Source organism: Taudactylus pleione, unplaced genomic scaffold (genome assembly GCF_031769625.1).
Source record: "Taudactylus pleione unplaced genomic scaffold, aTauple2 ptg000203l, whole genome shotgun sequence".
In the NCBI taxonomy this organism is placed as follows: Eukaryota; Metazoa; Chordata; class Amphibia; order Anura; family Myobatrachidae; genus Taudactylus; species Taudactylus pleione.
In genome coordinates this window covers 4439972-4466398 of record NW_028284605.1, presented here as the reverse complement: position 1 = coordinate 4466398, position 26427 = coordinate 4439972, and the positions used below count along the sequence as shown (strand labels likewise).

Below are 26427 nucleotides of genomic sequence, written 5' to 3'. Positions count from 1 at the left end.
GAGGCAGACGGCGTCGCAGTACATGCGTCTTAATTCAGATGCTTAGTACTGCCAACCCAAAAACATAAAAAATTAAACATAAAATAAAAGCTTAGGAATGCCTGAGCAGTCCCGTTACAAAGGTGCGTCTGAATCCTGCCTCACCAAACGAACAACTGAAGGCCTGTGCCCGGCGGCGGGGTATATATCCCTAAGAACAGAACCCGCTCATCTCTATTACAAACAGCTTATATCGATCACGTTTATCAATTTAAAGCTGTACTACTACCTAGGAAATATTTCTAGAGAATTTGGCATCTGTGGAGAATATTTTTTTTTTTTGTATTTAAATAAATCCTATTCCCCTGTTTAGTTATCAGGTGATAGTTCTATTTATACTTCATGACTATTTATTTCATATTAGTTGGTTGTTTTTGTTGTTTTGTTTTCATTATTAGACACAAAAAGTGCATTACCTGCACTTTATCTAATTGTATACTACTAACTATAATGTTATGGGATTTTATGCGTGTACAAGACATAAGGCTGAGAGTCAAGTATTAAAACTGCTGTGTAAATTTGATATTGAGCTATAATAAAAAAAAAGACTCATATAACCTCATATCATGAATCTATAAAGGACTCCACATAGATCTTAGTACACAACATGCAGCACGGAGACGATTCCAGTAAAACCTAGCACACAGGTTCTCAAGCTCGGTCCTCGGGACCCCAAACAGTGCATGTTTTCCAGGTCTCACAGAATCACAAGTGACATAATTAGCTCCACCTGTGGAACTTTTCAAATGTGTCAGTAAGTAATTAAATACAGATGTGCACCTGCTGGTTGACCTGGCAAACGACATGTGTGGGGTCCTGAGGACAGAGTTTGAGAACAACTGATATATGTATGCACTAGTCTGCACTGACACAGACTTACTATGAGGGCGGGGGAAACTCCCACAGTAACCATAGCAACCCCCGGTAGCCTTGCATTAGTGACAGCAGATTCGCCACACTGATTCTCTAGCTTCAATATTGACAGATGATCCAAATATTCTTTCCAGCGTTACCGGATGGGCTGAAGCGTTAGGAGCAGTGTCCTGAGCTGCTAGTGTGGCCCTGAAGCTGCTGATTGTTTGGAATGTGCCGTCTCCAACCTGGCGCCTGCGTGAGTCTTGGGCAAGATGGCGGCTCCCGGGAAACAGTAAGTAGCAGAACTGAGTGCTGCAGGCCGTCTGTCTGGGCTGTCGCTAACTGGGAGTGTGAGTGGTAGGCTGAGGTTATACACTAATCCCAACACCCTTGCCTGCTGCACTGTAATTATTGTTACACTCCCGAGTATCGTGCTGCGCTGCATACATCACCCCCAGGACTGGGGACGCGTGTAGCCAGGAAGCAGCGACTGGAGGCTTCTGTGTAGGAAGCCAGTGAGTAGAGTAGGGCTTGCTACTTCATAATGGGAAGTTTTCTTTATGGAAAGCATGCGGCTGTGTTACCAATTCCTGGGCTACAACCTGGCCCTTGAGGTGTCGCACGTAAATCGCAGCATTGTTGTATATAGCCCAGCTCTGACCTGGCTGTGTAAGCCAACATTAGACCTGGTTGTTATGGCCTAATGGACTGACATCTGTGCACGTATTGCTTAAAAAAAATTACCTATCCCATTTACTGACATCATGTTGTTAGATCCATTTGGATAAACAAGGCTGTGTACTGGTACTTGCCTATTGTCACACAAGTGTGTGGGCAGCATTAGAAGCAGTGTCTGGTGTTGTATCTGCTGTGCTGTTAAGCTTCCAACACCAGAGCTGATCCTCAGCACTGCAATTTATTGTACGGCTGGTGAAGCTCATTTTAGTCATTTTTGTATCTGCCCACATTTGTAGAATGCTTCATAAATGGAATATTTTGTTAATAAAAAACTGGGGGGGGGGGGTATATTTACTATGGTTTGATTTATGATACATTTTTATGAATCTCTGAAATCTCCTCAGATCGAATTGAACTCAAACAGCAAAATCCCTTAGCAAATCTCAAATTTACTAAGCATGGATTTTGCTTTCGATTTTCAACTGTAATTCAATCTGGTTTCAGTTTAAGAAGGGATTTGGTGTTCGATTTTTGCATGTTCATGTCCAAATTGAACAGCAACTCCCACTCCAAAACAAACTGCAAATCTCCAAATGAATAGAACTGCTTCATGCTTTTGCTAATTTACACAACCAGCATCGGACCCTTTCTAGTGGGGGGGGGGTAACGTCAGAGCCAGGGAAACCCTATCACAGAGTTCCCCAGCCGAAACATTACCCCTGACCGCTAGTCAGCCCAGGCCAGGGATCCCTGGGGAGTTGGGGACCCCGCCAATAAAGGGGTCCCCCTCTCCAGGGCACCCCAGTCCTAGACTGCTAGCTTGGGGCTATCCCTGCCACCACCTGGGCGGTAGGTGGTGGGTTGATAGTGTAAGTGTAGTGTAAAAAAAGATAAGTGTAAACATTGTCTTTACAGTAGAACTGCAGGTCTCAGCAAGCCTCCCCCGCATGCTGGTACTTGGAGAACCACAAGTACCAGCATGCGGGGCATTAAGGGATGTTTAAATAAACACAATACACACACACCATGACCGTATAGCTTTAATACATACATACATACATACCTACATTACCTAGATTGGTCCCCTTCTCCCTGTCGGTATCCATGGTCTTCGTAAAATAAATAAACGAGAACCGTTACCCACGAACTAGGTCAGTGTTCTCCCCAGAAATTTTTTCCAGCCGGGTGGCACCCAAAAGTAGCCTGGTGGGGGCCTTCGCAATTATGCGCGCGCCGGGAAAAGGGGTATCTCCCAGACCAATCCAGCCCGACATGTCTCAGGCTGCTCCCCCACTGTCTGTCAGTCAAAAGTGCCCATTATGCAGTGCCCCCTGTATTTGTGCCCTTTATACAGTGCCCCCTGTAGTTTTCCCCTTTATGCATTGCCCCCTGTAGTTTAGCTTTGCCTTTATGCAGTGCCCCCTGGCTGAAGTAGTGCCCTTATGCAGTGCCCCCAGGCTGGCCCCTTATGCAGTGCCCCCAGGCTGGCCCCTTATGCAGTGCCCCCAGGCTGGCCCCTTATGCAGTGCCCCCAGGCTGGCCCCTTATGCAGTGCCCCCAGGCTGGCCCCTTATGCAGTGCCCCCAGGCTGGCCCCTTATGCAGTGCCCCCAGGCTGGCCCCTTATGCAGTGCCCCCAGGCTGGCCCCTTATGCAGTGCCCCCAGGCTGGCCCCTTATGCAGTGCCCCCAGGCTGGCCCCTTATGCAGTGCCCCCAGGCTGGCCCCTTATGCAGTGCCCCCAGGCTGGCCCCTTATGCAGTGCCCCCAGGCTGGCCCCTTATGCAGTGCCCCCAGGCTGGCCCCTTATGCAGTGCCCCCAGGCTGGCCCCTTATGCAGTGCCCCCAGGCTGGCCCCTTATGCAGTGCCCCCAGGCTGGCCCCTTATGCAGTGCCCCCAGGCTGGCCCCTTATGCAGTGCCCCCAGGCTGGCCCCTTATGCAGTGCCCCCAGGCTGGCCCCTTATGCAGTGCCCCCAGGCTGGCCCCTTATGCAGTGCCCCCAGGCTGGCCCCTTATGCAGTGCCCCCAGGCTGGCCCCTTATGCAGTGCCCCCAGGCTGGCCCCTTTATGCAATGCCCCCAGACTGGTCCTGGCCCCAGCACTTACCTTTACTTGATGTCCGCTCGCCCGCTCTCCCTCTCGCCGCTGCCTCGCGCCGACTGGATCTAAATAGATCCAGCAGGTGCGCGGGGCAGGCTCCTCATGACGCGGGTAATGTCATGACGTCACCTGTGCAGTGCATCACTGGGAACGCTGGCCTCTGAAGTGATCGGAGGCTTCTTTAGCCTCCGGTCACTTCAGAGGCCAGCGTTCCACAGCGGGGGTCGGCGGGGAAAAGTGCCAGGCGGCAGGCTGTTTCTGCCGGGCAATGCGCCCGCAGAAAACAGCCTGGGGAGAACACTGTTGGTAACAACCATGATGGTTGTTACCTCCCGAATTAAGAGCCCAGATGCGGCTTCTCCCTTTGTAGAACCGTATTTGAGCATTCATTGGCTGAGAGAGGTCAGCCTCCTCCTGTCTCAGCCAATGAACGGCTCCCTCCATTGAAGTCAATGGTGGGAACCGCAGAATAAACTTTAGTAACCCTGCGGCTCTCCATTGACTTCAATGGAGGGTGCCATTCATTGGCTGAGAGAGGCAGGGGCTGACCTCTCTGTCAATGAACGCTCAGATACGGCAGAGTCTTTCACGTTTGTTATGTCTGGTCCCTACCAGGGCCATCATCAGTACAACAGCTGGTTAGAGTTCATGTATCTAACCAGCTAGTATAGATAAGCTAGGTATTCTATTTATAAAACAGACTTGGAGGGTATATTTACTAAGCTTCGATTTTATTTGTTTGGGCGGTTTCCCGGTCAGTTTGCAATCCCTGATTTACTAAATGCAAATCCACTGGGAACACTGACTTTACAATACAATACAATAGAATAGTGGTTCTCAAACTCGGTCCTCAGGACCCCACACACTTCATGCTTTGCAGGTCACTCGGCAGGTGTACTCATTTCTCACTGACACATTTGGAAAGATCCACAGGTGGAACTAATTATTTCACTTGTAATTCTGTGAGGAGACCTGGAAAACATGCACTGTTTGGGGTCCTGAGGACCGAGTTTGAGAACCTATGCAATAGAACATTGGCTCACCATCAGTGTTTTTTTTTTTTTTTTTAACTAGATTCACTAAGCATCGTCTTTAATAACCAACCAAAATCCAATGGAAAACCCACACAAATAATAGACCTGTCTCTGGCAAGTGAGTTCATGTGAAGCACTGCACAGATAAGTGATTTCATGCCCAGACAGGCTTGCTGTGACCTGTGGTTGACCTGTAAAAAACACATACATTTATTTATACTATTACCTCCACACCCAAAACCCCGGGGGTGTGGGGAAAGCCCAGGACTGGTTGACCTTGGATAGAGGGGGGACACCTATATTTTGGGGGGCGGTCTCCACATCCCTAGGGATTCCAGCCATGAGCTGGCCAGTCGAGGGCTTGGTGCCGTTATGGCAAGGGGACCCCACTCTGTGTCCCCGTGCTATAGTGTCAGCTGCTTCAGCCTACTACTGATTATTGTAAAATAGGGGGACCCCACATTGTCGCATCCCCCCCCTATTCTTCAATACCAGCCTAGGCTCAGAGGCCTGGGGTTGGTTATCAATTTTTTATTTTATAGTTTTAATGCTTTTTTTAATACAACAAAGACTGCACAGATTGATGGCGGTTTGTTGTCAGAATGGCAGTGGAATAGGGCCTTCAAATCCGATGGGTATAAACAGCGGATTAAAAATGACAGTCAAAACTGATGCATGGTAAATACTGTTTTTATAGACTGCAATCTGCTGTTGATACACATTTCAATTGACAGCAAAACCTTAGTAAAATTTACCCCCTGGCCTATTTTACACATATATGTAGAATTCAGATACAAGTTTTTTTTGTAAGGCAAAAAGAACAGAAACAAAAAAAAATAAAGGACAAAGGGGCCACAGGGCAAGTATAAAGAGCTATATGAACTAATTTGGAGGTACCATGTCTTTCGTCTATAAATTTGCATCCTGGCAATTGTTGCAGGGATGTGAGCTCTCTGGATATCCACGTCTGTACAATCAGCAAATTAACTTACAGTAGTGGGGATCTGCCATGTATTTGGTTGAATTGTTCTCAGTGTGAGGTCACAAGTAGAGCAGCGCTAAAGCTGCTCCCAGGATGCACTGATTTGGACAATATTGGAAAAACTGATAGCGATAGTGGAACTGCCAAAGGCCAATAGCAGAACATTTGAATCTGGTCCACCCAAACTCTGCACTCCCTCCAGCAATTAGAACAATTGAGGTATATTTTTTGTGGCCAATTAGATGTATGATAACCCATGGACAGTAGCTATAAAAAGGCATATTGTGGCAAAGTCCACATTTGAGCAAAATTATTTGACATCTGGGCTAAAGCTGTAGTTCTGATCTAATTCCTATATCTGACTAAATTGAGTCTTCTGAAAGACGGGATCAATTGAAATTTTGTACTGCATGGAGATGGAACCTCTCATAGTGAGATTGTTGTTATTAGTTTATGAATGATGGGGGTAAAAGATCTTAAATGCCACAAGAACTGAGTTTATTGTCTCAGTCTTATCCCGGAAGTAATGCAGTTTGAGAACATAACAAGTATTAAATACTGAAGTGCCGTGATTGGTGAAGATTAGGTCATAAACTGGTACCCACTTTTCTGGTGGTTGAAGGAGTTCCAGACTTTCAATAAACCGGCCACACTAGGGAGACGGGTTGGAGAGCCTGACTGTAGGTTCCAAATTAGCCAAAGAGCATGCTATGTAAAGTTTGTTACAGCAGCCTTTTCCATATGAACCCAGATTTTAGTTGATATTGGGCCTGATTCTGCAGTGCACTGCTGAACGCAGATTCCCGATGGTCGGGAATATTCGCAGGCACCTGTCCCATTTTGCGCATGTGCAGAACGGGTCTTCCATCCTGCATGCAGACTGGCAGCAGACTGGCATTGGTTGACAGACTGCTGCTGTTTGTGGGCAGGGAGGGGGCCGTGACGGCTTCAAGGGGGCAGGGAGGGGACGGTGACGGTTTCCCAAAACAGAGGAGTGTCCCGCCATTGCGGGGGAGGGAAGAGGCCAGGATCTCCATCGGTTTACAGATATTTCCTGGCCTCTTCCATCACATACTCCTTTAAAGAAGTGTAGGATTGACTCCTAGATTTGTGTCCTTTTCATAAGATTGTCAAAGCTTCTCTATAGAATGATGTGATTACAGAGGAGGGTCACCCAAAATCAATAGAGGAGCTTGGGGAGAATCGCCATTTTGATTGTTTCTAGTCTACCTGCCACGTTTTGGCTGGAAAATGTCATTGGAAAAAGGAATGTGATTTACTTTTAAACACTTTATGCCTTAAAATGTAATATATTATTATGGCTAATACCCCTTAGTTGTTTTTCTGTTTCTTTTCTATGTGTGTAGCTAAGTAGGTGTCATCATAATGCAACACATTAAATCCCCTAAACTTTTTATTTATCTATTGGTCATTGCGTAGGTTCTCAAACTGCTTATCTTGAAAACATCAAATCAAAGTTTTGTTACCATGTCTTTTTTTTGGACTATTTAAGTTACCCTATGTTGTTAACAATTCATATACACCCAGCAGCCAAAACATTAAAACCACCTGTATAATATTGTGTAGGTCCCCCTTGTGCCGCCAAAGCAGCTCTGACCCGTTGAGGCATGGACTCCACAAGACCTCTGAAGGTGGCAGCAGATACTTTAAGTCCTGTAAGTTGCGAGGTGGGGCCGCCATGGCTCTGACTTTTTTTTTTTCCAGCACATCCCAAAGATGCTCGATCAGATTGAGATCTGGGGAATTTGGAGGCCAATTCAACACCTTGAACTCTGTCATGTTTCTCAAACCATTCCTGAGTAAGTTTTGCAGTGTGGCAGGTTGCATTATCCTGCTGAAATAGGCCACTGTCATCAGAAATACCGTTGCCATGAAGGGGTGTACTTGGCCTGCAACAATGATGTTTAGGTAGATGGTACGTGTCAAAGTAACATCCACATGAATGCCAGGATCCAAGATTTCCCAGCAGAACATTGCCCAGATCATCTCACTGCCTCCTCCGGTTTGCCTTCCTCCCATAGTGCAAAGGTTCCCAAACTCCTCCATTACAGTCCAGTTTTTGAGGATATCCATGCTTGAGCACAGGTGATTTAATTAGTACCTCAGTCAATTTTATTTAACCATCTGGACTCAAGCATGGATATCCTTAAAACATGGACTGAAATGGAGGAGTTTGGGATCCTGGTGCCATCTCTTCCCCAGGTAAACAACGCACACACACCTTCTGTGTGATAGGACTGGACGGGCTAGCCTTTGCTCCCCACGCACATTAATGAGCATTGGGCACCCATGACCCTGTTGCCGGTTGTCCTTCCTTGGACCACTTTTGGTAGGTACTAACCATTGCATACTAGGAATACCCCACAATACCTGGCGTTTTGGCAGGGCTACAACAGGGCATAAAACCTCCCTGTTCCAGCTCTGCCCCCTTGGAGGCCAAAGTCATGACGCCCCGCATCGGTGTAGTGCAGATTTAGAGTGTCCTGAGGACACTCCAGATCAGCTGCACAAACTGCTGGGTGCCTGTCTGGCACCCTGCTAGCCAGAAGCAAGAGCCCTGCGCTTTGAGCAGCGGCACTGGACGCACACCCTTAGTTTTGGAGATGCTCTGACCCAGTTGTCTAGCCATCACAATTTGTCCCTTAACAAAGTTGCTCAGATCTCTACATTTGCCCATTTTTCCTGCTTACAACAAATCAACGTCAAGAACTGACTATTAATTTGCTGCCTAATATAGTCCATCCCTTGACAGATGTATTGTAACAATATAAGCAATGATATTCACTTCACCTGTCCTGGTTTTAATGTTAAGGCTGATCTATGTATAATGACAATAATAATAGCAGTTAAAATTTTTTTTTGACTTCTCCCATTTTTAAGCTGACTGCGCATGCGTTTGACTAGCAAAACACTGCGTGCGCATACTCCGCACAATGTGTCTAAAGTTGCAGATAGGTGCGTGCGCATCTTGTGCGAACATAGACCAGCATGAAGTAGGAATGTTTTGGCGGCAACAACAGTAGATGGCGAGTCTCAAGATGCATGCCACGGTTGTTGCTGATGGGAGTATTGTGGGTGTGTAGGTACATCTCTGCACGATTCATGGGCATGGTTAAGAGCAGACATTCCAACTCCGGGAGGGGTCAGCGTTGCAGGGTGCATGGTGGCGGCAATGGAAGGTGATGTGGCCCGTCCACGCTATACAGTCCAGAGATTTACGCCATTGTACAGCAGGGGGCGAGGCCCCCGGACCGCCCACTCTCACTCATTCAGTGTAAAGCTGCCCTGTTTCCTACGGTGGTGGCCGGACCAGGTCACTTGCCCTCTCTTGTGGGCGGCCGGGAGTGCCACCCGATTTTCGTGAGTTTCCTGGCCATCGCTGGAAAGCATGCAAGTATGATTAAGAGACGCTGGTTTCAGAAGAATCTCTTGGACCTAGCGTGGGGCTGGTGCAAGTGCCGATACTAATGATGCCAGATGCCAGAACAGTGGGCGGCATATGCTTGCACTTTCAGACACAGATCAATGACTTAGGGCCTCATTCAGTACAGATCGCAATTACAGCTGCGAAATGGCACACAATGCACGCACTAATGCGTATACATCGGTACCATATACGTACATAGGCCCGTCACGCAGCATTTACACCAGGTCTGACCACCCGCAGAAACTGCAAGTCTCGTCGCACGCAATGAGTACTCAACGGCGTTCAAATGGACAGGCACGCCTGCGTTTTTCTGACCACTCTCCCGTCAACAACCCCAAACAATGACAGCCTGTAACCTGCTTTGCAATGAATTCCTTTGTGCGTGATCGCTGCTCACGTGCAGTGCAGCTTGTACACAAAAGCAGTGTAAAACAATCGCTCGACTACGACCGTAATCACTTTTGCATAGTCTGCAGAATTAAGCCCTTAGTCCGACCGAGAAGTGGAGGCAAGCGGGAAGCCACAGATTGGGATTCTAGCGGTAGGACTTTGCTACAAAACGGTGTCTTCATGTGAAGCTCTTGTCACACTGATGCTGAAAATCTGGTATCAATTTATACATGAAACAAAGGGCCTGATTCAGAGATGGACGTACTCATTCCCCACCCCCACACAGACGAGCGAGCATATAGAGCCCCGGAACATTCACACATGCGCAGTCCTCCCACCATAATGGTTGGGGTACACACGATAGGATAAGCACTCCTAGGATCGGAGCGTTTATCTAATCTGCCAAGTCATATCCATAATGTGTACCAGGAATGTATGCCGGACATATATTATACAATTATGTGGCCACATAATTATACAGTGTATTTGCGAGATTGATCATTGCAGAATGGTTGGACATGCTGAATCATCCAACATGTACGATAGATCCGATAATCAGTCAGCTGCATCTTTACACGGGAAGAACAGGGAAATGTCTCCTCCCCATGGAAGGAATCCAGATATTGTGTGACCATACACTGTGCATCCGGAAAGTATTCACAACGCTTCACTTCCACATTTTGTTATGTTACAGCCTTATTCCAAAATGGAATAAATTAATTTTTTGTTCTCAAAATTCTACACACAATACCCATAATGACAATGTGTAAAAAGTTTTTTTGCGATTATTTTCAAATTTAATTAAAAAAAACAAAACTTAAGAAATCACATGTACATAAGTATTCACAACCTTTGCTCAATACTTTGTTGATGCACCTTTGGCAGCAATTACAGCCTCAAATATTTTTTAATATGATGCTATAAGTTTGGCACACCTATATTTGGGCAGTTTCGCCCATTCCTCTTTGCAGCACCTCTCAAGCTCCATCTGGTTGGATGGGAAGCGTCGGTGCACAGCCATTTTCAGATCTCTCCAGAGATGTTCAATTGAATTCAAGTCTGGGCTCAGGCTGGTCCACTCAAGGATATTCAGTGTTGTCCTGAAACCACTAATTTGATATCTTGGCTGTGTGCTTAGGGTCGTTGTCCTGCTGAAAGGTGAACCATCGCCCCAGTCTGAGATCAAGAGCGCTTTGGAGCAGGTTTTCATCCAAGATGTCCCTGTACATTGCTGATTATCTTTCCCTCTATCCTGACTAGTCTCCCAGTTCCTGCCGCTGAAAAACATCCCCACAGCATGATGCTGCCACCACCATGCTTCACTGTAGGGATGGTATTGGCCTAGTAATGAACGGTGCCTGCTTTCCTCCAGACATAACACCTGGCATTCATGCCAAACAGTTCAATCTTTGTCTCTCAAGGTCTGAGAGTCCTTCAGGGGCATTTTGGCAAACTCCAGGCGGGCTGCCATGTGCTTTTTACTAAGGAGTGGCTTCCGTCTGGCCACTCTACCATAAAGGCCTGATTGGTGGATTGCTACAGAGATGGTTGTCCATCTGGAAGGCTCTCCTCTCTCCACAGAGGAATGCTGTAGCTGTGACAGAGTGACCATCGGGTTCTTGGTCACTTCCCTGACAAGGACCCTTCTCCCCTGATTGCTCAGTTTAGATGGCCGGCCAACTCTAGAAAGAGTCCTGGTGGTTCCGGGCTTCTTCCATTTACGGATGATGGAGGCCATTGTGCTCATTGGGACCTTCAAAGCAGCAGATATTTATCTGTACCCTACCCCAGATTTGTGCCTCGAAACCATCCTGTCTTGGAGGTCTACAGACAATACCTTGGACTTTATGCTTGGTTTGTGCTCTGACATGCACTGTGGGACCTTATATAGACGGATGTATGCCTTTCAAAATCATGTCCAATCAACTGAATTTGCCACAGGTGGACACCACTTAAGCTGAAGGAACATCTCAAGGATGATCAGTGGAAACAGGATGCACCTGAGCTCAATATTGAGCTTCATGGCAAAGGCCATAAATACTTATGTACATGTAATTTCTTAAGCTGCATACACACACATCGATTTTGTTACCAACGATTTTATGAACGATTTTCTGTCAGATTTTTTTAAAGTGTAATGAGCGATTTATTTTTTTTAACTACAAACGATTTTTGCATATTCCCTTAATGAAAATCGTTGAGTTGACAAGTCTGACTGAACTACAAACGTGAACGCGCATGAACGATAATCGTTCATCGTCTGACTCAGAAAGTGAACGATTTTTTCAAATGATATCGTTTAACGATAATCGTTCAAAAAATCGTGTGTGTATGCAGCTTTAGTGTTTTTTTTTTTCTTTTTATAATTACATTTGCAAAAATCTCAAAAAAACTTTTTAACGTTGTCATTATGGGGTATTGTGTGTAGCATTTTGAGGACAAAAATGTATTTATTCCATTTTGGAATAAGACTGTAACATAACAAAATGTGGAAAAAGTGAAGCGTTGTGAATACTTTCTGGATGCACTGTATCTCTCTGTGTATGGCCAAGCTATCAGATAAAATGTCTGTTGGTCTGACACACATTTTATGTGACAGTGTATGCCCAGCATTCGTTATGCCCCACCTTTATTGATCTAGGGATAACATTTGGATCTGTGCATTTCTCTGTATGTGAGAATTGGCCCTCCTTCACGTCTCGGTCTCCTCCTGTTACCTCTGAAACCCCCCACCACCACCTTTGTCATTCGCACGTGCATTTAAACTAATTTGCCGTCTGATTTGAGGGGGGCTGCAGTCATATAAAGAACAATGACTGGTGGGAACTTGCAGGTGCCAGTTGCTCTGGACTACAGAAAACATATAAAATCAGTTGTCACTTGCAGTCAGTGGTACCACTTCATGACATTTATTATATTTAGATTATTTTATTACATAGTGCTGTTATTTATTTGTTTCACTTGTGGTCATATGCAACCTATGTTTTTACGGAATGGGTATGAAGTCCCATCGGCTGAATAGCCTTCAGTTAATATCCCGACGCCGGCTGTCCGAAGGGAGAAGATCCAGACAGGACAGGTAAGTACCCTATCCCTACCCCCTCTAAATCTAATCCTAACCCTCCCTTATACCCCTTTTACACCGGAGCTAAAACCCGGGTTTTTGAAGGGTTAACCCGGGCAGCTCCCTGGTGTAAAAGGGCAGAGGGTTGGATCGCCGGGTCGAGTGACCCGGCAATCCAACCCAGGTAACTAGCAGGGTTTAACACGGGCGTAGCCCGTGAAACCCTGCTATGGGAACAGCGCACTCCGGGTCACGATGACCTGGAGTGCGCTGCTAGCCGGCCGATTGGTCCGGCTTCAGTGGCGCTTGGAGATGACGTCATCTCCAAGCGTCCACTTTCACTCCGCAAAAGCCGGGTCTATGCAGACCTGACTGCGGTGTGAGCGGCGCTGACTCGGGAATATCCTGAGTCAGCGCCGGCAAAATTCCGGGTCTGATCCGGATAGGAACTTTGTTCCAACTCCGGGTCAGACCCGGAATTTACGTGGAAAAGGGGTATTAGTGGTGCCTAACCCTAACTTCCCTCCCCCGGGGGTGCCTAACCCTAACCCTCCCAGGGGTGTGCCTAGGGGTGCCAACCCCTCCCCCTGCGGCTAATGCTAAGGGCGCCCCAGACTTTCCTCTTTTGGGCAGGTGTTCCGGCATCGGGATTAAGATAGGCGTAGGTATTTCGATGCCTATCTTAAGTCCCTTGTTGGGATTCGGATGTCGATATTGAAAGTGGTCTCATAACTACATCCCGTTTTTACTTGGGTCACACGCACCCAGCTATTATTATTGTTAATTCTTTAGTGCTGTTTATAGTTTTGGTATCTCATGCATTCTTTATTATTATTTCTACTTCAGGGTCCATAGGCTCCACAGGGAGACCTTGGGGTATAGGTTATGAAGGAGCCATCCGGGCACTATGCAGTTACATTTTTCTCCCAGGATGTACTGGGTCTCCCTCCTATACCCCGCCCCCGGGCCAGAGGCACCTCAGTTTCTTTGGATGCCCAGCCGGAGTCGTGTCACTGATACGCGGTGGGGGCTGTTCCAGCCCCTGAAGATTTTTTTATTTTAAAAGCAGCTTCTTCATTTCTTCTGAGTGGACAGCGCAGACAGTCCAGAGGAAGTCTGCGCTGCCGCTCCATCATCCCGCTGGCGCCCAGACGCTGGTACTGATCCGGGGATCGCGGCGGGAGCCTGGGGTCTGTGTTAGCCAGACCCCGTGGGACTTCGGGGGTTAAACATCCCTGTTTACAGCCGGCTCCTCCCCGCTGCACAGTCACCTTTCCACTGCTGTCTTGCTAAGATGCAGCAGCACTCCTCGCACAGGAACGCCCCTTCTGAGGTCTCTGGCGGGCATTTTCTCCTGGCAATGTCACAGATCTCTCGGTACGCGGATCCTGGGTGCCCGTGCATACCTTTTTTTTTCCTGGTCCGTGTATGTAGAGCTATATCCTACCAGACACCTAGTCTGGGTAGTTGACTTGTAGTGCCATTGTGCAGGTGTATTTTCTGCATTGTTTGTAACTTTATGCTAGTGCTGTCTGTCTGTATTTCTTACTCATTCTGTCAGACAATATCACTATACCTTTTCTTTTTCTGAGCCCTTACAATTACAAGTGTTGTCAGGGTGGTTATTTTACCTCACATTTAAATATCTACATTTATTGTGTGGTTTGTCTCAAACAGTGTACACTTCCCTCATTGCTATGTCTAACAGTGGGGATGATGCACGATTCCGCTCCAGTCTTCTGTCATGCAAATCATGTGCTGCAGGACTAGGTGTGGGGCACATGGTCCCTGAGGGATTATGTATGAGGTGTTATAATCCTCCAGGTCCTTCTGTGGTCCCAGTCACTTCGCAGGAGCCTCCATGGGCGTGCTTTGCTCAAACATTGACAACCATGGCAGGGAGGTGGGCTGCACCCCCTGTTTCCCCAGATGTGGTTCACACAGCAGGCGATTATGCCCTCACAGAGCCTGCCTTTACAGATTTCACCCATGCAGGTTCAATCTGTGCTTCCTCCATCGGTAGATACGCTATCTACTACGGTGCAGACCCTGGCAGATACCTCTGTTACCCTCCAGGCTATGGTGCAGGGAGATAAACCCCTTAGACTGGCCAAAAGGTTTAAGCCGTCATCCCAATCTACACAATATGATGACGATGACACTGATACCGGGGAGATGGTAGAGGAAGATGAGTCTGAGCCCTCTTAGCGTGACAAGGAGTCTAAGTAAAAATCAATATTCCAGCTCTGATACGTGCTGTCCGTTTGGCCCTAGTTATAGAGGAGGATAACCGCCAGCTCCCCGGTCCAAACATGCGCTGTTCAAGGAAATAAAGACTACTTCTGCAGTATTTCCTTTATCTGATCAGCTAGTGGAGCACATGGAAGTGGCGTGGAAATCGCCTGGGAAGCGATTTTAGCCTCAGACACCTAGCTTATGCCTATCCTTTTCCTGAGGAACATTGCACTATATGGGAATCACCTCCTGGGGTAGAACTCTTGTGACGCGCTTAATCAAAAGTGCTACTCTACCTATGCCATCCATTTCATCCTTAAAGAATACCACGGATAGGAACGTAGAGGTGTGTTTAAAGTCAATGTATTCTCTTTCAGGGGCGGTCGCCAGGCCAGCTATAGCTATCTCTTGGGTGGCCAAGGCTACGGAGTTCTGGGCAGACTCCCTTGAGGAGACTTTTCTGTCAGATGCTACCACAGATCAAGTGGCTCTGGTGGGTAACCTCTGTGATTCAGCTACGTATATCAAGAGGCTGCTTTGGATGTCACTCTCTTATCTTCTCGGATTTTGGCTGCTGCAGTGTCAGCTCGCCATTCCTTATGGCTGCGTTCTTGGAGGGCGGATGCGGACTCTAAGAAAAGATTAGAGTGTCTACCCTACAATGGTAACATCTTGTTTGGTCCTGACCTGGACAAGATGGTGGATACGTTGGCGGTGGCTAAGTTTGCGTGTCTGCCTTCAGCATCTACGTTTTTAGGATCCCGGACCTCGTTTTTTCGGCACCAAGGTAAGCCTAAGGGTCAGCCCTTTTCTAGACAGTCAGTCCTCAGGAATTCCAAGCCCAAGTAACAAGCCTGGAGTACCAGACGTCCGGCGGCCAAAGTCGATGACACCTGACGGGACGGCCCCTCTTTGCAGGATCCCAAGGTGGGAGGCCGACTTCTTCAGTTCGCCCAGTGCTGGTATCGGACCACCACAGACACTTGGGTAAGAGAAGTGGTCTCTCAAGGGTATGCCCTTGCCTTCCGCAGAAGGCCTCTCCAACAATCCTTCTGCACAAGCCCTCTGTAAGAAAAAGACAAGGCATTTCAAATCCAGAAAGCCATACAATTCTTGCTTCAAGCGGGAGTTGTCATCCCAGTATTGCTTCCTCAGAGAGGAACGGGTTATTACTCCAATATCCTTCTGGTCCAGAAGCCGAATGGATCATATCTGCCTATCCTAAGTGTCATGCCCCTGAACAGATTCCTCAGTGTACCTCGGTTCAGGATTGAAACCCTACGCTCAATTATACTGGCTATGGAATCGGGGGATTTTGTGGTATCGCTGGATATTCAGGATGCATACCTGTATATTCCAATTGCTTCATCTCACCAGAGTTTCCTCCGTTTTGCTACAAAGCAACAACATTTCCAGTTTCAAGCTCTGCCATTTGGTCTCTCAACAGCTCCTCGGATGTTTACCAAAGTTATGGCTGTCATGGCAGCACATTTGCGGCATCGGAGGTTTGACTGTTGCCTTACCTGGATGACCTCTTATTGTTGGCAGGGTCTCCAGAAGATATTCACCACCATCTAAAGCTGACAGTTTCTGTGCTTCAGGCTCACGGGTGGTTGATCAATTGGGCAAAGTCCTTCTTGACTCCGTCCCAGAGGATGCTCCATCTGGGAGCTCTGTTGGATTCCCAACAGCAGAGAATCTTTCTGTCTCCACTTTACAGACGCGAGTACGCAGATTTCTCCACAGTCGCCGAGTGTAAATCCACTCAGCAAATGCCAATACTGGGATCCATGGTTTCGACATGGTGGCATATGCCCAGTGTCCTTTCAGGCCTCTGCAGAAATTGATCCTCTCCAGGTGGAACAGATTACCCCATCGGATGAAAGCACAAACAATGGTGTTCTCTCTCGGAGGTGCATAAGTCTCTTGCTTGGTGGCTGCAGACGGGCCACCTCATCAGGGGACGCTCCTTTTTGGATTCCGGACTGGGTCCTCCTGACGATGGACGCCAGTCTCCAGGGGTTGGGGTGCAGTGACAGGCCCACACTCATTTCAGGGACGATGGACAGCAGAAGATCCTGACCTGCCAATCAACATATTGGAACTTCGGGAGGTCTCCAAGGCCCTGCAGCAAGCCAGACTCATACTTCACGGAAAGCCCGTGCAAGTTCAGGCAGACAACGCCACGACCATGGCTTACTTCAACCATCAAGGAGGAACTCTTAAGTCAGGCGGCAATGACAGAGGTGTCACGCATTCGGGCAGAACGTTATCTCCCAGACATATCGGCAGTGTTCACTCCAGGAGTTCTCAATTGGGAAGCGGACTTCCTCAGCTGTTACGACATGCATCCTGGGGAATGGTCTCTTCACCAAGAAGTGTTTCAGCTCCTAGTGGATAAGTGGAGCCTTCCGGGCATGGACCTCATGGCATTCCAACACAATCACAAACTGCCAGTGTACGGGTCCAGGACAAGAGATGTCAAGGTTCTCTTGGTAGCTCTGTCAGTCAAGTGGACCTTCCATTTGGCGTTCTTGTTTCCTCCAATCTCCCTTCCTCGAGTGCTTAGGAAGTTCAAATAAGAAGGAGGCACTGTCCTGCTGGTGGCTCCACCGTGGCCCAGTCGTCACTGTTACTTAGATCTTCAGAGTCTCTCCATCGACACTCCGTTGCTGTTGCCTCAACGTCCGGACCTGTTGTCTCAAGGTTCTTGCCTTTACCCGGACCTGGGTCACCTGTTCTTAGACGACATGGCTCTTGAGACAACCCTCCTATGGTCCAAGGGTTTTTTTCTGGCTCTGTGGTTAGCACCATGCTCGAGTATGTAAACCAGCCTCTGCCAGGATTTACCACAGGGTGTGGCACACCTACTTTCAATGGTGTCGTCCCAAAGGTTACGATTCTCAGGTGCTTCGGATATCCAGAGTTTTGGCTTTCCTGCAGGCGGGTTTGGATCTTGGTCTCAGTCTTGCCTTGCTGATGGTGCATGTATCTGCTCTTTCAATGTGGTTCCAGCGAAGGATTGCTCCTCTTCCTGATATCTGCACTTTCCTACAGGGTGACCTTCGCATTCAGCCTCCCTTTGTCCTTCCTGTGGCACCTTGGGATTTGGCTGTTGTCTTTAGGGCCCTCCATTTGAACCCCTGGATGCAGTGGATTTCAAATGGCTTACAGCTAAAACTGTTTTTCTTCTGGCTATTGCTTCCGCCAGAAGAGTGTCAGACTTGGGGGCTCTCTCTTGCCATGTCCCATTTCTAGTTTTTCACGGGACAGGGCGGTGCTTCAGACTCGCCCTGGATTCCTTCCTAAGGTGCTTTCTAGTTTCCACATTACTGAGGAAATTATTGTACTGGCCTTTCATTCTCCAGACCTCTCGGCAGGTGTGGCTTCATTAGATGTGATACGTGCCATCAGGACTTATGTGGACCGTACCAGTTCCCTTCGGAAGTCAGACTCCTTGTTTGTCCTCTACGGATTCCACAAGAATGGATGGCTAGCTAATAAACAAACTTTGGCTAGATGGAACCGTTTGACGATCTCTGAGGCTTACACTCATGAGGGCCTTCCAGTGCCACCCTCTTACTGCTCATTCTACTCGGTCTGTGGGTCCTTCGTGGGCAGCTCGCCGTGGCGCCTCGGCTGTTCAGCTTTGTAAGGCGGCCACGTGGTCTTCTGTCCAGACCTTTCTGAGGTATTATGCATTTGATACCTTTGCCTCTCAGGATGCTTCCTTTGGGCGGCGGATTCTCCTCTCTGCACAGGAGCGTCCCCATCCTTAAAGGGGCTGCTTTGGGACATGCCTATGGACCCTGAAGTAGAAAATGAGAGATATGGTAAGAACTTACTTTATCTCTCTTTCTACGAAGTCCATAGGGTCCACAGGGCACCCACCCTGACGCACCTGTTCTTCAGATGGGCTTCGCTCTGGTCCCCGGTTTTCCATCCCCTTCTGTGTGAGAATGTGATTCTTGAGTGTTCCAGACTTTCTTCTCTCTCTCTCTCTTATCCTCCTCCGGCCTTTGGCTTGCTACGAAACTGAGGTGCTTCTGGCCCAGGGGCGGGGTATAGGAGGGAGACCCAGTGCATCCTGGTAGAAAAATTTAACTGCGTGGTGCCCAGATGACTCCATCATCACCTATACCCCAAGGTTTCCCTGTGTACCCTATGGACTTCGTAGAAAGAGAGATAACAAATGTAAGCTTACCATATCTCTCATTATTTAGAAATATGTTTCAATTGATCATAATAAGAATTTTGGATTTATTTACAAAATTTTCTTGCCAGTAACTGTATAAATATTATAATAGAACCAAACAAAAGAGAAAGTAAAAAAAAAAGCAAAACAATTCATATGTTACTCCTTTAGTGTAACCATTTATTCAGATGAGTATTTGTAATTTGCTCCTATTTTTAAGCAAACAGCCCATTAGCCAGTGTATTTATTATTTCACTTTTTATTTGAGGTGTTCTAGTTGTATTGCTTTGCAGCGCAATACAGACTGGTGTCAGCAGCACCTTTACCCATCACTCACACCAATATCACTGTGTGAGTTTCCCCTACAAAATTATGCATTTTTCGTGAAAATCGATTCAATGGTTTTTGTGACAGCTTGGAACAAACACACAGACACAACGTTCTTCTAATATTAGTATAGATTGGGTACCTTACAGATCCTCATTAAGTGACTTGGGATGAACTTTCAGAGAAATATGGCAGCAGGCAGTGATTTTCTGACTAAATACAGCTGTTTTTGTGTTCAAGGAATGGTAAGACAGAATTAGACTGAGGCAAATATTCTGATTTTGATTTGGTCAGCATTCTCAGTGTTCCAGGAAAATGCTTTGAAAAGTAGAGACCATGATTGTGAAATGTGCGTAATTTTATGTTCCAGAATAGGATTATTAGTAAATATTTATATCTGGATCTTCTATCTCACAGGTATGGACTTATTATTCCCAAGAAACTGTTACAGAAAAATGTTTGTCTGCCGAAACATTCCGCATTTGCAGATGATTCTGATGATGAGGTAAGAGTAACGTACTTGGCAGCCACCTGTCTAGTCTTTGCAGTGTGTTCATTCTCCCAAAAAATCAGCATCTGTCTCTAGTATATGCATTTATTTGGCTATTTTGAATGGAGGTGGAGAACACCATGATCTCCACATAATATGTGCGACAGGTAAAGTTTCCTTGGGGGGGAGGGGGAAATAAGTGCAGCAGCACAAGGCAGATCGGAAGGGGTTGTGTATTGTGCTCACACACTTGAAGATATTGGATACCAGAAAGGTAGGTTATACCTCACGAGACCCAAATGCGCTTTATATCGGATATTGAACTTATATTGTGGGGGTAGGAGAAAACCTGCCAATACAGTAGCTTACTTGAGCTTCATCTAGGTGAGAAGTAACCTTGGTTTACTTCATTTCAGTTGGGTAAGATGTCCAGATCTTCAAATTAGTTTTGTATCCAGTTTGTTATATCCTGTTTGTTAGGTTGAAGTGAACCTCACAAACCCATCCATTCAAATCCATGAGTACAATGCTTACACATCTCTTTTGCTGTGTCACAATCTCTGAACTCTTGGGGTCTGATTCACTACCGTACACAACTGCGAATATGCACACAATCGGACGATTGTTGCGCATGCATATGCATCGCAGTGCGCAAACTAGCCATTTCGACCAGGACTGCGAACGCAGTGACTATGCAGACCCTTTGCTTAGTGAGTGACAGGAATTGCCATTTGTGGGTGGTGACGTGGGGGTGGTCGGCCGAATGCAGGCGTGCCAGTGCATTTCAATGCCATTCCAGGGGTGTGCATAAATTATTCACTGTGATGCCCAACGCAGCCTGAGGCCTGATGGCGTTCGTGGAAGTTAGCAATTTCTGTGTTAGGTCAGGACTTGTGCAAGTGTGCTTGAGACTGCGATGGTACTAGATTGTACCGATGGTTTTGCAGTCTTGCTAAACATTATGGATGTGTAAGGTGGGCGTCCTTATGTAGTGCAGCAGCGGCATTGCAATCGCAATGGATTAGCATACTATCGCAGTTGAACTGCGTGCGTAATCGCTATTGCAGGTGCATTCCGTAGTGAATTGGGCCCTTTATCCACATATCCAGATTAATGTTTGATGTTTCAAATTGGTTCATTATGTTTGAGTAAAATCTCTTGCCAGGGGCAAGCAAGGTCACAATTGACCCTCATCCAGGGTTGTACGCAAAGTAACATGTGTCCTAAGGGGGAAAAACACGAGATACGACCAACTCCTGTATAGGTAACAAAAATGCGCCTCCTTCACTAGGGAAGTGACAGGAGCACAAAATATGCTCGAAAATGCAGAACACAAGTCATACACAGTACAGTAAATGGCAGGGAAGTTAGAAAGAGGGTGAAAAGCATATACCAAGTTAAAATTAGATGACGACAGTGCCCTATTTCCAAACCAGAGTATTACAACAGCCTTTCTATTATGGGTTATGACTGAGTCGTTGTCAGCCTGCTATGATATCTATGCAGCTATTTTGTCTTTGTCCAGGAGATTACAAAGTCTCGCTAAATGACACCTGAAAAACAATTAGCACCAAATCGCAGAATTAAGCAGGCTATAGACTGAGGGATAATTGTTCAAATTCAGCCGATGCATGACTGAACGATTATTGTTCAGTGTATGTACATGAATGATAGTCGTTCAATACTTGAAAATGGCAGAAAAGCGTTCACGATGGTTAGATTTGATTTTCAAACAAGTTTGATTGTTCAGACCGTCGTTTTGCTGATTTCATGCAGTGAACTGTGCATTGTTCAGTGTATGGAGGCACGGCTGTATCATTACATCGGTTAGCGTCTCGTTACCGTTTGGTTAAAGCTTCTGTAAAATCTTGCAGTGTATGACCAGCGTAAGTTACAGGGACCTGTGTTCCTCATATGCTAATATCTTCTAACAGTATAAAGAGATTAGTCTAAGACAGTGTTGGCTAACCTTGACACTCCAGCTGTTGTGGAACTATATATCCCAGCATGCCCTGCCACAGTTTTAGCATGCCCTAATAGCAAAACTGTAGCAGTGCATGCTGGGTTATGTAGTTCCATAACAGCTGGAGTGTCAAGGTTAGCCAACACTGGTCTAAGATTTGTAGGGCTTTTTGTTTTCCACTTTTAACCACTTGCCTGGCACGGTCGTATCAGATACGACCATACCAGACTGGGCTTTACCTGACATGGTCGTATCTGATACGACCAGTCAGAAATGCCCACTGGGCGGCTGCGGAAAGCTATTTTTCATGCAGCCGCCTACATCAGAGGGACCTGCTGGTCCCTCTGCACCTGTAGCTGCCTCTCCAACGTGTCCCGATCACTGCTGGCCACAGTGATCGGGCATCCGGCGGCACCCCCTCGACGTGCTGCTACAGGCTCCAGTGTATCCCGATCACTGTGGCCAGCAATGATCGGGCAGCCTGCCTGACTTTACCCCCCTGGCTGTCGGCGCCACTTTATCTACTCCCGGCGCTTCTGGGTCCCTTTCCCCTGGCGTTGCAGTATGCCCGGGCCAGCCCACTCTCTTCTTCCGACGCTGCAGTGTCCCCGGGTCGGCCCACCTTCCGGCGCTGCAGTGTCCCCGGGCCGGCCCATCCTCTTCTTCTGGCACTGCAGTGTCCCCAGGATGGCCCACCCTCTTCCGGCGCTGCAGTGTACCCGGGCCGGCCCACCTGCTTTTTCCGGCGCTGCAGTGACTCCCCCGAGCCAGCCCACCCTCCACACCTTCCTCCCGTCGCGGCGGCAGCTACAGTATACTTACCTCCTCTTCCCGTCCCGTCGGCAGCTGCCACTCTGTGTCCATCTTCGCCCGGCGGCTGCCCACCTCCATGTATCCCCCTCGGAACAGTGATCGGGCAGTGGTAGTGAGTGTTTATATGTGTGGTCCAAAATTAAAATAGGGGAACCACACCAACTGCCATTCTCACTGGCATCCTCATTGGCTCCCTTATTTAAATTTTGGACTGCACTGCTGACTAGGGAGGTGAACAGCTGGCCTGGATGCTAATGGTGAACACTTTTAACACTTGCTATGACTTCCTCATGTTTCTCGTTGACCACTACATCAATTACATTAAAAGTTATAAGAAAAACTTTGGGGCCAATAGCGAGTGAAAGACCCTGTATATCAGGAACACCTACGGCCTGCCCAATAGAGCTCTCTGGACACATTGGCACATGAGCATTATATTTGTAGTAACCATTTCATGGTCACTTACAAATTATAAGTAGTACATGTAATATGGTATGCTTTAATACACATCTATAATTTGTCACAGTAGCACTGCTTTGTTCAGAGTAAGGCTGCAAAAAAGAGAGGGTTATTCTATCTCACAAAGCCAATAAAGAGACTTTATAAACATTACTCATTCCTTAAGGAATGTTTTCATTATTTGGTCATTTTTGTTTATTTCTCTGAATAAAAGAAGATTGCCGCCGTGCTTTAGAGGTGTTCTGTTCAGATGTATTTCTGGGTAATTGAAACAATTTACTTTAATTACCAGGTATATATAGATTTAGATAGATATAGATAAATAAAAATAAGTCCCCATCCCCTTCCTTACAACTTTATCATGGATTCAACAAAGTGCTGGTAACATTCCTTAGAGTTTCTGGACCTCATTCAGAGGCGATCGGTCGCACCCAAAGTGATCGAAAATATGCAAAACGAGTGCTCAATCGCAACGCACATTGTAAGCGCAGAAATACCCACAACAATGAAAGCACACCTCCTATCTCTACGGGCTAATTCAGAGTCGGACGCAGGCGGCAACCTACGTCAGCACGATTAACACCTGTTACATTGTTGATTGCCTACAGACATCGGTTGAGACCGAAACCATCACCTGCACTCGCATTGCTTAAGGTAGACCCTGGGCTACCTTTAGCACTGCGAGCAGTAGCATCATTATTGCAACGAGATGACGTGTGTGATGACTCGCTCAGTAATATATGCACGCCCTTAAAACGCCATTTTTAAGGTCAATCACGCCTGCGTTCGCGCCACCATACCCCCGTTCACAAGCACCTTCCCCTGTAACCACCCACCAACGGCACGAAATGTCAATCACAGATACGACCTCGTAGTGACCAGCGAGCAAGAGGATTGCGGTCGGAAAGACAGGCTTGCGCACGCGCACTGCCATGTGTACGTATGCGCAGTTGAAAAAAACATCGCTCGCTACGTCCAATCGCTCCGTGCGACCGCCTCTGAATGAGGTCCTCTGTTCCATGTTGATTTTTTATTTCTCAGCTGCTGCACTTTCATACTGCATATCTCTCATTCCACCACATCCCAAAGGTGCTTATACTATATTTAACTGAGATCTTAGTGGCCATTGGAGTACACTGAACTCATTGCCACGTTTGTGGAAGCAGCTTCAGATGATGTGTGCTTTGTGATATTAGACGTTATCCTGCTGGAAGTAGCCGTTAGAAAATTGGTAGATGGAGGCTTTAAAGGCATACACATGGGCAGTAACAATACTCTGGTAAGGATCCTTATGTTTGCAACAAAAATATTTACCACACCATTACACCACCACAAATACCACCAGCCTGAACCTATAACATAAGGCAGTATGGATCTATGCTTTCATGTTGTGCATGCCAGACCGGACACTACCATCTGCATGCCATAGCATAAGTTTTTCCAGTCTCCAACTGCCCTTTGGTGAGAATGAGCCATGTACTTGGTAACAGGAGTGGAGCCAGGTGTGGTCTTCAGCTGCTGTAGCTCATCTTAGTACTTCAAGGTTAGATGTGCTGATGCTTTTCTGCTTACACTGTAGTAATGCATGGTTATGAGTTACTGTAGCCCTCCTGTCCGCCTGAACTATTCGGTTCATTCTCCTCTGACCTCTCTCAATAACCAGATATTTTGCCCTCAGAACTGCTGTTTACTGAATGTTTTCAGTAAGGAGATCAGCAATTTCGGAGAGATACTCAAACAACAACACTAGGAACCATCATACATATTCCATAGTAAACGTTAATTAGATCAAATGTCTTCTCCATTCTGGTGTTTAGTCTAAACAGCTGACCACCTTGACCAGGTCATGAATGCTTTTATGCATTGACTTGTTGCTATGTGATTTTCTGATTAGATATTTGCATTACCAGGGACGTGTATCTAATAAAGTGACCACTGAGTCTATATATTGCATAGAAAAATTATTACAATGTGTTCACCAGCATAATAAATGATGATATCTGTCTATAACGAAAAATTCTTTATTAGAACACCAGAGCACGGGATGTAGTTTAAATCTCGGCTGTCGGGATGCCAGTGCTCCGAATGCCGGCGCCGGGTTTCCAACACCAGTCAGCATCCCGACCGCCGGCATCCCAATAGTAAGTATTGTGGTTAGGCTGCTGGAAGAGGAGGTTATGTTGAGGCCAAGGGGCGGTAGGGTTAGGTTTAAGGATAGGGTCAGGATACTTACCTGCTGGTGTCGGCATGCCAACGTCGGGATCCCGAGCGCCGACATCCCCTACCCAACCCCAGAGCACATATGAAGACACTTTGTTAATAAATTGTCCTCAGCAAAGTGGACATCTCTATTGCCTCTTGTTACTAAGATTAGTCTGCAGCTTTCACTTTTCTAACAACCGTTATCTCATAGGTTATGGTCATTCTTGAAAGAAGCAACAAAAGGAGTTAAATCATAGTCCATTAAAAACAAATTTCTATTTAGCAACTTGTAATAAAATACCAGGGTCCTGATGCAGACATGAATGTACACCAGTTTGCATAGCATAAATTGCACACACTCGCTCTGGATGCACTTACAAAGGGAACAAATATGTGCCAATGCAAAACTTGTATCTCCTTAAGACTGGAGAGGTGGGTCTGGGGAGAGACGGTGCCATGTGACATGGGCTGAGTATAGTAAGTCACAAATGTTGCTCATGCAAACCTGCAGAAACGCATTTCTTGTGTATTGACAAGAGAGATGTTGGATATATCCAGTGTAAACCAGGTGCTGCTGATGGGGAGGCAGTCATTTCTCAAGCTGTGTATAGATCTACAGATATGTTTATTCACCTGTGACATGCTAAATAAACATATCTGTTTAAAATGAGGTTTTTTTTTGTGTTGACATCTCCACTAATGAACATTTATCAATTTGCCCATGGTATTGCACAGGTCAAAGTACATTAAATCACAGCCGTGTCTGATACGGATGAGTAGTACAGAGCTCAAAAAGTAGACTTTGTCAGATAATCTAAAATTCATTGAATGTGTGAGATCAAATTCCAGCTCATTGACAGAATGAAGCTTCAATGAGAACAGATAGTAGATCACGTTCATGAACGTAGCTCTGGGTTTCAGCAGAGGGCGCTAAATGCTAGAGATCAGAAAATAATTGTAGTATTGTTACGTCTATTTATAGCTTGTTACTTGTGCTGTCCATACTGTAGAATTGCTATTTAATAGGGGAAAGTTTTTCTTAATAAAAATGAGTGACTGACTAGAGAAATTAATCAGATTATGTAAGTATTTTCTGCCTGGTCCTTACACATACAGGGGCTGATTGCGAGTCGCATGCCATGTGCAATGCCCA

At 46.6% G+C, this 26427-nt stretch overlaps 1 protein-coding gene across 1 annotated transcript in view; it reads left to right on the top strand.

Moving 5' to 3' along the window:
* Positions 1–963: 963 nt before the first annotated feature.
* The window catches only part of NSRP1 (nuclear speckle splicing regulatory protein 1), an 83732-nt gene continuing 58268 nt past the window's right edge, over positions 964–26427 (top strand). Inside the window, exons 1-2 of the mRNA XM_088477799.1 lie at positions 964–1186; positions 19765–19852. Of these exons, the coding sequence (XP_088333925.1) occupies positions 1167–1186; positions 19765–19852 (108 nt within the window). The 5' untranslated portion in view covers positions 964–1166. The remainder of the gene's footprint in view (positions 1187–19764; positions 19853–26427) is intronic.